This window comes from Phyllobates terribilis, unplaced genomic scaffold (assembly GCF_046119375.1).
Source record: "Phyllobates terribilis strain yellow unplaced genomic scaffold, ASM4611937v1 Scaffold_4__5_contigs__length_816908805, whole genome shotgun sequence".
In the NCBI taxonomy this organism is placed as follows: Eukaryota; Metazoa; Chordata; class Amphibia; order Anura; family Dendrobatidae; genus Phyllobates; species Phyllobates terribilis.
The window spans coordinates 68,418,847-68,431,719 of record NW_027362764.1 but is presented as its reverse complement, the minus strand read 5'-3'; the positions used below and the strand labels follow the sequence as shown (position 1 = coordinate 68,431,719).

The 12,873-nt window shown below is 48.1% G+C and overlaps 1 protein-coding gene across 1 annotated transcript in view; it reads right to left on the bottom strand.

Annotated features, from left to right (window-relative positions):
• The window catches only part of LOC141264991 (macrophage mannose receptor 1-like), a 154,166-nt gene that overhangs the window by 108,683 nt on the left and 32,610 nt on the right, over positions 1-12,873 (bottom strand). The window contains exons 6-7 of the mRNA XM_073677467.1: positions 12,148-12,291; positions 6,359-6,541 (exon numbers count right to left, since the gene is read on the bottom strand). Coding sequence (XP_073533568.1) covers positions 6,359-6,541; positions 12,148-12,291 — 327 coding nt within the window. The remainder of the gene's footprint in view (positions 1-6,358; positions 6,542-12,147; positions 12,292-12,873) is intronic.

The following is a 12,873-nucleotide window of genomic DNA, read 5'->3' as shown; positions in this document are numbered from 1 at the left end:
GCCTGTGTATCTAATAATGATTTTTAAATGCATCTAGCCTAGGCAGACTGTGGGGACCCCTAGCCAAACCCAGACGCTCAGCCCCCTAACGCCCCCCTTTCATTGACAATACAATCATGTAACTCTTACAACTAGATGGGTGAGGATCGGTCACAGCTTTATTAACTCTTTGTACTCATTCCATTAGAAATGCATTTTATTTCTAAAATAATTCAGCTTGTTGCAGCATGCCCTGTGTCTCCAGTCTCCACAACGGCAAGTTGGCCAACAAGTGTAACTCTCCAACATGTCCTTTCTATTTCCAGGCCACGGAGGATCCTGCTTACTCGTATGCAGGACTCCGACCCCCATCCATCACTCTTAACGCTTGTTCCACTCCGTCCTGGAGTCCTGACAGGAATATGTCCAGTCCAATATCCATTAAGTGAACACCATCGGGCCGTATGAGGCCTGCTTTATCTCCTTCCAGTTGTCGGTGTCGTATCACTACACAGCTTCTGTCTCTTATAAATTTTGCCATCCGAATATTTATTACCTGCCTTGTCCGTTCGATGGCCGTGATGTCTCACGCACCTTGCCATACCGTTCTCGGCACAATCTCTGACCATACTATAGTTAGTTTTGAAAAAAATTCTCTGAAGCGCTCAGTGTCTAGTTTCATTATTGCCATTAGTTATGCGCTCTTGTGATAAGCTATGTCGTTTCCCCTGGCCTGTATAACTAAGATGACCGGACCTCTTGCCTCTCTCCCTACCTTGATTACCTCCATTAGTACCTGTGGCCATTGCAGGCCTCTAATACCTCTCCAGTTCAAATATGTGTTATGAAACTCCAATTTCCTCCCGCCTGGGCGGACTTTCACCCTTCTTTTTGCACAATATATATGCGAGTTCTTAATCATTGCATAGCAAAAAAACAGCAAGGAAGTGGTATTTATATGTCATGTCCTGCTATGCACCTGTTCAAGGCTGAGTTAATCAGAAATTTAAACACACATACCATGTTAAAATCGTATAGCATAGAAACAATGCATATAAATGTAAATAATCAAAAAGAAAAAGAAAAGAAGAAAAAAGGAACATATACAGTACAGACCAAAAGTTTGGACACACCTTCTCATTTAAAGATTTTTCTGTATTTTCATGACTATGAAAATTGTACATTCACACTGAAGGCATCAAAACTATGAATTAACACATGCGGAATTACAGTATATACTTAACAAAAAAGTGTGAAACAACTGAAAATGTGTCTTATATTCTAGGTTCTTCAAAGTAGCCACCTTTTGCTTTGATGACTGCTTTGCACACTCTTGGCATTCTCTTGATTAGTTTCAAGAGGTAGTCACCGGAAATGGTTTTCACTTCACAGGTGTGCCCTGTCGGGTTTAATAAGTGGGATTTCTTGCCTTATAAATGGGGTTGGGACCATCAGTTGTGTTGTGCAGAAGTCTGGTGTATACACAGCTGATAGTCCTACTGAATAGACTGTTAGAATTTGTACTATGGCAAGAAAAAAGCAGCTAAGTAAAGAAAAACGAGTGGCCATCATTACTTTAAGAAATGAAGGTCAGTCAGTCCGAAAAATTGGGAAAACTTAGAAAGTGTCCCCAAGTGCAGTTGCAAAAACCATCAAGCGCAACAAAGAAACTGGCTCACATGAGGAAAGCCCCAGGAAAGGAAGCCCAAGGGTCACCTCTGCTTCTGAGGATAAGTTTATCCGAGTCACCAGCCTCAGAAATCGCAGGTTAACAGCAGCTCAGATTAGAGACCAGGTCAATACCACACAGAGTTCTAGCAGCAGACACATCTCTTCAACAACTGTTAAGAGGAGACTTTGTGCAGCAGGCCTTCATGGTAAAATAGCTGCTAGGAAACCACTGCTAAGGACAGGCAACAGGCAGAAGAGACTTATTTGGGCTAAAGAACACGAGGAATGGACATTAGACCAGTGGAAATATGTGCTTTGGTCTGATGAGTCCAAATTTGAGATCTTTGGTCCCAACCACCGTGTCTTTGTGCGACGCAGAAAAGGTGAACGGATGGACTCTACATGCCTGGTTCCCACCATGAAGCATGGAGGAGGAGGTGTGATGGTGTGGGGGTGCTTTGCTGGTGACACTGTTGAGGATTTATTCAAAATTGAAGGTATACTGAACCAGCACGGCTACCACAGCATCTTGCAGTGGCATGCTATTCCATCCGGTTTGCGCTTAGTTGGACCATCATTTATTTTTCAACAGGACAATGACCCCAAACACACCTCCAGGCTGTGTAAGGGCTATTTGACCAAGAAGGAGAGTGATGGGATGCTACGCCAGATGACCTGGCCTCCACAGTCACCAGACCTGAACCCAATCGAGATGGTTTGGGGTGAGCTGGACCGCAGAGTGAAGGCAAAAGGGCCAACAAGTGCTAAGCATCTCTGGGAACTCCTTCAAGATTGTTGGAAGACCATTTCCGGTGACTACCTCGTGAAGCTCATCAAGAGAATGCCAAGAGTGTGCAAAGCAGTCATCAAAGCAAAAGGTGGCTACTTTAAAGAACCTAGAATATAAGACATATTTTCAGTTGTTTCACACTTTTTTGTTAAGTATATAATTCCACATGTGTTAATTCATAGTTTTGATGCCTTCAGTGTGAATGTACAATTTTCATAGTCATGAAAATACAGAAAAATCTTTAAATGAGAAGGTGTGTCCAAACTTTTGGTCTGTACTGTATATAATAATAATCTATAAATGATCACTCATAATGATACATCAAATCATGTCTGATGTTTAAACCCGCTGGTACACGTGTATTTAAAATATAAATCCACCAACTTTCTCTATTAAGGAGCTTTCTCCTATAATCATCCACCAAATCTCCACCAATCGCCACGGCCCACGGAGGGGCCACCACAGTCAGTGAATCCTTCCTTATTTAGTATAGAGTCTACCAATACTTTGGGCGTATTAACCCAGCTGCGAAGCAAGCTGCACCGCCTGCGTATCTAATGAGAATTTTTCACTGCATCTAGCCTAGGCAGACTGTGGGGACCCCAACCAAACCCAGACGCTCAGCATGTAACCCAGCCAATCATTTGATAGTATTGCTAGTAGCAGAGTCGCATGGGCTCTAAACCTTGCATAGCCTGTGCATTTTTTCTGATCGCTAAGGATGACCCAACTCGTGTTATCTGTAGCATTTGTCACCAAAAGCTAAGTAGAGGCAAAAAAATCCATAGTTTGAGCACCTCATGCATGAACCGTCACATGGATATGAAGCATAAGTTGCAGTGCGAAGCTCACTGTGCTACAATGCGGCCTAGCGGGCCGGGACAACCAGCATCTGCCCCACCTGTGTCATCCTGGGGAGACTAAAAGCTACTGCGTAGTCTTTTCCAAAAATTTGAGGGAATTACCACGGGAATGGTTTGGAAGAGGTATAAGAGTTTAGGTAGGACGTTAATTTTTAGTATACTTATTCTGCCAAACCAGGAAAAATCCTTCACCGTCCAAGAAGTAAGATCTTTATGGAGTTGTTCAATAAAGGGCCCAAAATTAAGATAAAATAGACGGGATAGGTCTCTATGAATATGAATTCCTAAGTATTTGATACCCTGTGAGGACCAGGCAAAGGGAAAGTTGGACTGGATGGAATCCTGTATGGATTTGGGGAGGGAGACATCGAGGGCCTCAGACTTTGCTGCATTGATTTTAAAATTTGACCATGTAACAAAGTGATCTATTTCAGCCATAACAGCAGGGATGGATATATGTGATTGAGTGATATATACTAGGACATCATCAGCAAATGCAGAGCACTTGTACTCGGTGCCTCCCACCTCAATCTACCTAATATTGGGGTTATGGCGAATTGATGAGAGCAGGTGCTCCATCACTAGGATGTATAAGAGAGGGGACAGAGGACATCCCTGCCTTGTCCCATTGGTGATTATGAAAGGTGATGCATTTATCTTCAGTCTAGCTGACGGATTGCGATACAGGGCCATGATTTTGGCTATAAAAGGGTCCCATAGACCCCTACCCCAAGCTTTTTAAGAGAATAATATATGGCGTGCCAGGAGACTCTATGGAATGCTTTCTCAGCATCCAACGAGAGTGTCTAATTACAAATTTTTAACTGCATCTAGCCCAGGCAATACTTTGGGCCTAGTAGCAGTGTCTGCTAGTCAGCGGAGTAGCCACCGCCTGTAGATCTAATTACAAATTTTTAACTGCATCTAGCCCAGGAAATAATTTGGACCTAGTAGCAGTGTCTGCTAGTCAGCGGATTATCCCACCTGTTAAGCAAGCTACACCACCTGTAGTTTGGACACTTCATTTTTTCAAAGGAAATGGTTCGGGCCCCCGGGACACTCAGTGAAGAGCATCGTGGAGGCACCCCAAGGCACAGGGCCTGGGACTGGCGGTAGGATGCCTTGCGGTGGACCGCCAAGCTCGATCCTTATAAAAGCTTTTTAACTGCAGCAGCTTTCGTGGACGCTCCTGGAGCTGGAATTCCCACGGCTGCTGGCATGAGACTTGCCCTCCAATAGATCCTTGTAAAAGGATTTAAAGTGTACTCATTCAAATTACAGAGACAATTTAAATTAAAAAGCTTAGACCTGCCTCCACCGCAGGGGGGCTCGCTCGACCTACCAGCGGACAGGCACCAGTATTGGGAGAGGGGGGCTGGCCATCAGGGTCCACCGCAGCTCTGGCACAAACCCGGCGACACGGAGGTCGCACGGGCAGGAACGGACTGGCCGTGTCAGCTTCGCACTTTTTTGGTTTTAGAAGGGCATGACATGCCTATATCTGTGTCTCCCCCTCCTTTTACTCCTCCACCTCTTTTCTTTTCGCATGACTATATGTACTTGTCACTTTTCCATGTGTTAGTTATGTCTTCTGAGCAGTTTGTCAGCTTTTGTACACCTTTGAAGGTGTTTTCTATGTGTTTCTATGTGTTTTTGTTTGCCTGCCATTGGTTTTAACGGTGTTCGAAGGTGTTCGACGAACAGTTCGACGAACAGTTCGGCGGACATACGGGTGTTCGACGAACCGAACCGAACTCGAACACTTCGGGGGTGGCTCAACACTAGGTATAATACCAAAGTAATAACACTTGCAATGGAGCACACCAGAATCTTTTTTTTATAATCGACCTATACAAAATCCATGAGAAATAAATCTGTGCATTGGACCGTGTTGTCACATTATGCAGCCATAATAGGATTCGGTGACCACAATTATAATTTATATTATTAAAAAAAATATTAAAAATAAAAATGTCTGTCAAAGAAAACTATTGGATTAGATGTTTGTTGTAGGCCTTATGTTGTCTATAACCTGAACTTGCTCTAAAATCAAAATTTAGTGGAAACCTTTATAATGTAGGGAAGAGATGAGTGAACAATTTGACGAGAGTCACATTTTTAGGATGTTGCAAATTTGAACAATTTGCAATTCCTTCTTGCAAATTACCTAAAATAACTATTGCCATTTAAACATTGCAGAAGATTGCATGAGCCGAGAAAGATAACATGACCTTGGATTGGTTTTCCCTATAATGCCATGCAGTTATGACTTGACATAGTATAGCACTTCCTGTCAGGAGGGAACTATCATAGCTTGCATAAAAGCTTAAGCAGGAAATGCAGCTGCCATTTTATGGTGAATATGGATAGTGAGAGGATGTCATAGCTCAACAATAGAGATAATGAGAGTAAAAATTCTGAATAAACTGTAGAGAGAGTGTGTGTGTGACAGTACAGCAGCATATAAGATTAGAGTGTCAGAAAATCTGGGGAATTTGAATTTTAAATGATTTGTTTATCTCTAGTATAGGGATTTTCAAGATTTTACATTAACCACATAGTTAGCAGTAAACCTAAATTTTATTTGCAGTCTTTTTTAAAAAAATAAATGTTGCATGTTCCAAGCCAAAATGGGTTAGATTGCTTAAACTTACTCAAAAGTTACTCAACAGTTCCTGGGCCATCTTTGGATTTAAGTATCTTATTTTACAGATTGGGATCGTAGTACGTATGTGATGGCCCTTGCTTAGGATTCCAGACCCCAAAAGCAGAATAAGGTGGTAACAGCACTCACTGCTAGGCTGCAGTCCCTTTATTGCCCACATTGTTGTGTCTGGAAAGATGGCAGTGATCCAGTGCCCCCTTCTGCTGATCAACTGAGGTCCTGAGAGGTGAGACCCCCACCAATTACACTATGATAGGGATGTGTATTATAGACCATCAGTGTAAAAATCCTCAAAAACTTCATTAAGTTGAATTATGTGGAATGGCCCATTAAACAACGTTAGTGACCTTCTACCATTCTGCTATCTGCACTAATACAAAAACTACTTACCAAACTCAAACTGTGATGTAATAAAGCTTGATTCTTCAATATTGTGCAAACTTGCAAGATCCCCCTCTTCTCTTCTGCAAGATAATATGGCGTCCTTCCAAATTCTATTTTCTTTAATCAACGTATAACAGTATCCATTATACGGTATCCAGGAGGGCGGGCAAGTGATGGGGTCATTATTACCTGCAACAAGATAGGAGACCATGTATGACCCCTACATGCACATAATACAGGGGCGGACATATCAGTGGTGCAACCTATGCATCCACACAGGGGCCCAAGAGGTAAGGGGGCCCTTTTCTACCTCCAAAACAGGTGCAATTTTGCATTTTAAGAGCTCTTAGACTGCAAAGGGCCCATACATTGTTCTTACACAGGTGCCCTTTTCTGTCTGTGTCCGCCAGTGACATAATAGCATAGCTAACTGTAATTTTTCATATTATAATCAAGTTTTTTTTGTTTAAAGGGGTTGTTCAGGCTTTTCACCAAAGCCTATATGACTGCAGACGTGTGATTGCTCGCAATGCAGGCAGTGCACGCTGTGCATTTGTAGCACCCTGAGGATTCGGCTGCTACAGGGGTATTGCACCTCAACCCAGAGGTGTGATATTCCACTCCCGGGTAAGGATGGAGTGTGGAACTGAGCTCAGAAAGCTGCATGCACTACACACATCCCATTTCCGAGGAGCAGACCAACGGTACTCCCACTTAGAAATGTGCAGGTACGACCGAGTCTGTTCCTGGCTGGAGTGGGAGGGGGGTGGTACATCCCAGTAGTGTAGGGGCAGATAGGGGGAGCAGCCTGGGTAAAGTTAGGAGCTCATTGGGTGCTGGTCACCTGAGCTCACACATAGAGGGAGTATATAAGGTGGGCACCATCTAAGATCAGGGTCAGTCAGTCAGCCAGCCTTTTGCAGAGAAGCCAGAGGAAGAGAGCAGAAGAGCAGCTCCAAGCCCCAGAGAGAGTGAGAGTGGAGCAAGAAAGACCCAGAGGGGGAAACAGAAGGAACTCTGAGAACCCACATACAAACACAGGGTGAAGAGTTGGCAAAAGGGTACCGGATCCCAAACTGGTGGGGGCTAAAGCATACCTCAGCCAGAGACCGGAGGCCGTGGGCAGGATCTGCCACGGCCACCCACTAAATCCACCCTGAAGGCAAACCACGTGTAGGGTCAGGGAACCCAAGGCCAAGGGTCTCCCAACAGAAGGCCCGAGGGAGCTGGACCTAGGTGGATCCCTGGTGGGGACGGCCAGAAGAAAGGACAAGAAGGAGGGCTCAGGGACACGCTCCGGACTTGCTTGGGGGTTGGCTGAATCCAGGACCTGGTGGACGCAGCACGGCTCGGGTGGTCACTCAAGGCCGGAGTGACCGGAATATCGGCAGTAAGTAAACACCCTGAACTGCACAACCCGACTCTGTCTTTACTTATCATCTACGCTGCACCACCACAACCCCCATCCTCTACACCTGACCCCCTGAGGCCATACCCCTCCCGTTGGGGGTTATACTATCTAAAGCTGCACCAACACCATCAGCCTCAGCGGACCCTGCTGCAGCGGCGGCCGTAGTGACCGCAATCCAACGGGTGGCGTAGTCGACATAAAGAACTTTGTAACATCTGTAGGACTGCCACATACTCTGAGCTTGACACCCTGGGCACGGACCGGGTCACAGCCACTCGGAGACTACAACCCCCATCTGATCCGGCTCCGGGTATTCCCCTAAAGAATATGGCCCAGGGGGCGCGTCAACTTTGGCGTAGTCGGCAGGATTACGTGCCCGCAACACCCGGGTACTGCGTGCCTGAAGAATAGAACAAGTTTACCTCAAAAAGAAGTCTCCTGCCGGTTCCGGAGGGTCCCCGCCATCGGACTCCATCACAGGACGATTCCCGCCGGTTGTCCGCCATTAACAGCTTTTTCCCGCCATCTGCATAGTTTCCCGCCACTGGGAGACGATTCCCGCCATTTCCAAAGGTTTCCCGCCTTGTCAGAGCGGACGCCATTATGGGCGTGCCAGAGGGTGGCAAGAGGCCGCCTCCCATCGTGGGCCAGGACCGAAAATGGCGCCAAAAGTGGAAACCGCCCCCACCAACAGAGACTGTGATGCTAGAGGTGTCTGTCAGCGTGAAAGAACTGCCCCTGGAGCTGACAATCACCAAGTGGCCCCGGGACCGCCCTCGAAGTGGGAGGACTGAGAAGAAGAGAGCAAAGATGGGTGTCGCCTGGAGCAGTCTGGAGAGAGCGCACCCGGAGACAAGAAGCCTAGAGCTGAGTCCAGAAGAAGCTTACCCGGAGATGGAAGAAGAGCAGAGCAGCACCGGCCCGCTGGCCAGGAGCCTGATGGAGACAACGGAAGGAGAGCAGAGCAGCACCGACCCGTTGGTCAGGAGCCTGCTAGAAGCAACGACCCCACTAGGCTTAGTGGAGGTCTTGGCACAGCTCCCCCGAGATCGGGAGTGTGCACAGACCGCGCTGGAGGGCCTCGCACGGAGGATGGCCCGGGTGCAGCGAGAGACGTTAGCAGAATGGAGCCGTGAGATGGTCCAGCAGACAAGAACTCGTCAGCGGAGCACGCCACCCGAGACGAGGAGACAGACCGCCTCTGAGGATGGCGCAGGAGGACTGAAGGCAGGAGACGGCGCCGAGAAGGGAGCCGAACGAAAGGAGGCAGGTAAAGGGGACGTCTCTACCCCAAACCGGGAAACCGCGTACCTGCCCCAGCTCCCCGTCGCAGAGCCCGAAGTACCCCCTGCCGTGCCCGTAACCGCAACGTCACCGCCACAGACTAGGCCTCAACCGGAAGCCGCAGCCGCGACCCCTGTGACGTCACACGCCTCGACCCCGAGCGTGACCAAGCAGGAAGTACTACCAGCCTGGTCGCAGGGCCTAGTACCCCCGGGCGCCGCAATACCAACAGCGCCCCCTACCTCCGCGGAGCCACCGGCCTGGTCGCAGGGCCAAGTAGCCCAGGGCGCCGCCGTCCTTACGGTGCCCTTCACTTTCCAGGTGCCCCAGGCCTGGCCGCAAGGCCTGGGCAACCAGGGCGCCACCACCACCGCGCCCATAAAGCCAAGAGTGCCGCATCTGGGAGAAGATCTGTTCGCCCAACATACGTGCCCGGATGGGCAGCCCTTTATATGTCCACCGGAGTTTCACCATCCCCGACTCCGGAAAGAGAGAGCCCTAGACGAGCCCCTGATTCCGGTTCCAAAGCCCGTAAAAAGGACCTCGCCCCCGCTAGAGGAGGCACAGTTTGAGTGGGACCCCACCGGAGAAGACCTCATGGGGTTCACTCAGGAGACCCGGGCAGCCGCAGCGGAGCGTGCAGAGTGCTGCCGCCAGCAGCTCGAGGTCTTTGAGAGGGAGCAGAGAGAGAGGCGGGTCCGGGAACAACAAGCCCAAATAAAGAGCGCGGAGCAGAAGAGCCGGGCCAGGAGGAGTCCCCGTGCAGCTCATGGTCCCCCTTCCACCGGGACTGTGATCAAGTTCAATATGCAGCACGGGTGGGGCTTCATCCGAGATCACCGCACCCCAGGCGACGTCTTCGTGACCAGGAGAGACGTTGAGTCCCACCTACCGGAGGGACACAGAGGACGTGACCTGTATGTAGGGGACGAGGTCACCTTCACCCGGCACAAGTGTGCCAAAGGACCCTACGCCCTCCATGTGCATCGCCTGACGGAGGAGGAGCTGCGGTGTGAGGAGGAGCAAGAGGACCCGGACGGGTCTGAAGCTAAAGGTAACCACAAAGAAAGAGCAGGAGGACGCCGTCGTTAAGTACAGCAGAGTACAAGCTGTATATAGTTGCCCGTCGGGGCACAGTGAACTGTTGCTAATATAGTCCCCGTTGGGACCAGAGAATTGAACTGTTACCCGTATTTCCCTTAATCCCTCTGACCGAGGACTGAGAGCGGTCATCCCTATTCCCATTACCTGGCCGAGGACTGAGAGCGGCCATATCCCTTGTATATAGTTGCGCTTCCTAAAGTGCCCCCTACCGGTTTTCTAGAGAAACTGTTGCACTTTTCCCGGGCACACGTTGCACAGTGTCCGGAGGAGGAACCAGAAACAAGAATGTTAATATGAAAAGTTTTATGATGCTGCTAATATATGTTTTATATGTTTTTATTATGTTGTTTATGAAAAAAAAAAAAAAATTGTATGTTGTGGATGTTTTTATATCTTACAGCCCGAGGATGTGCTGTGATTTACCAGGGGGGAATGTAGCACCCTGAGGATTCGGCTGCTACAGGGGTATTGCACCTCAACCCAGAGGTGTGATATTCCACTCCCGGGTAAGGATGGAGTGTGGAACTGAGCTCAGAAAGCTGCATGCACTACACACATCCCATTTCCGAGGAGCAGACCAACGGTACTCCCACTTAGAAATGTGCAGGTACGACCGAGTCTGTTCCTGGCTGGAGTGGGAGGGGGGTGGTACATCCCAGTAGTGTAGGGGCAGATAGGGGGAGCAGCCTGGGTAAAGTTAGGAGCTCATTGGGTGCTGGTCACCTGAGCTCACACATAGAGGGAGTATATAAGGTGGGCACCATCTAAGATCAGGGTCAGTCAGTCAGCCAGCCTTTTGCAGAGAAGCCAGAGGAAGAGAGCAGAAGAGCAGCTCCAAGCCCCAGAGAGAGTGAGAGTGGAGCAAGAAAGACCCAGAGGGGGAAACAGAAGGAACTCTGAGAACCCACATACAAACACAGGGTGAAGAGTTGGCAAAAGGGTACCGGATCCCAAACTGGTGGGGGCTAAAGCATACCTCAGCCAGAGACCGGAGGCCGTGGGCAGGATCTGCCACGGCCACCCACTAAATCCACCCTGAAGGCAAACCACGTGTAGGGTCAGGGAACCCAAGGCCAAGGGTCTCCCAACAGAAGGCCCGAGGGAGCTGGACCTAGGTGGATCCCTGGTGGGGACGGCCAGAAGAAAGGACAAGAAGGAGGGCTCAGGGACACGCTCCGGACTTGCTTGGGGGTTGGCTGAATCCAGGACCTGGTGGACGCAGCACGGCTCGGGTGGTCACTCAAGGCCGGAGTGACCGGAATATCGGCAGTAAGTAAACACCCTGAACTGCACAACCCGACTCTGTCTTTACTTATCATCTACGCTGCACCACCACAACCCCCATCCTCTACACCTGACCCCCTGAGGCCATACCCCTCCCGTTGGGGGTTATACTATCTAAAGCTGCACCAACACCATCAGCCTCAGCGGACCCTGCTGCAGCGGCGGCCGTAGTGACCGCAATCCAACGGGTGGCGTAGTCGACATAAAGAACTTTGTAACATCTGTAGGACTGCCACATACTCTGAGCTTGACACCCTGGGCACGGACCGGGTCACAGCCACTCGGAGACTACAACCCCCATCTGATCCGGCTCCGGGTATTCCCCTAAAGAATATGGCCCAGGGGGTGCGTCACATTCTCCGGTGCCAGCGGCGAGACTGAGCGGTCATGCATACTCCCCTCCATTGTTCCAAAAATCTTTGGAGAATCCCATTACTTATTCTATATGTCTCCCAGTGCATTTTTCCTATTGTTAATTGTCTAAATATGTTATGCATAAACGACATATATTTCATGCATTTCTCTGAAACAGCGCCTCTCTTGCTCTTGGGCTATATTTGACATTGCAACTCAACCTCATTCAATTAAATGGAACTATGTTGCAATACCAAATAAATCCAATGACACCTTTTTTTTTTATTTCAGACAACTTCTTGAATAATGCAGTTCTTAAAATACCTCAGGGACATTTGCCTGCAATTTATTTTCATACCTGAAGGTGGAACATAAGAAGCAGAACTGTTCCCTTTTTTACAGATGTACCCAAGTTTTTGGCCGCACTCTTTGCTTTCCCATTTGCCACTTTTTCCAGGATTAAGCGCTACGCAGTTTATGCCAGGTTCTGTTGATGGATTTCCTACAGCAAATAATAAAATGCTTGCATCAAATGAACATAATCTCATCAGATGGCTAACTGAATTTCCGAGAATGCTCATCTCCATGAATCTGTTGCACCTTCACTACCAAAGTCCTTAAATGAGTAGTCTGGTTATTAAATTGCTTTACTTAGTTAGACATCATAAAACAAGCAAGTTTACAATTGTTTTGCTTTTTTTAATCAACTTTCATTCTTCTGCTGTGAGAGGTTTCATTTTACATAGCTTGATTACAAAAAGCTCCGCCACCAGAGCCTGGCCAAATGTGCACAGTAGTTATAATTCAGGAGAGGAGTTAACTCCTAACATCCCACCCCTTTCCAGGATATTGATTTCTATATAGTGTTTAATTGCTCTCCTCCTTACCCCTCCATCTCAGCTTCTGACAAGCTGTTGTTATAAGTCTTGAAAAATCTCTAGCCCCCACCATCGGCAGCTTCCAGACCAGTTCTCCTAATCACAGCTCTCACTTCCCTGACCAATCTGCCTGTTAGAATGCCCTGTGATTCCAATGTGCAAATATAGTCATGACAGTGTGGACTAATAGCTGTATGTACATTAGA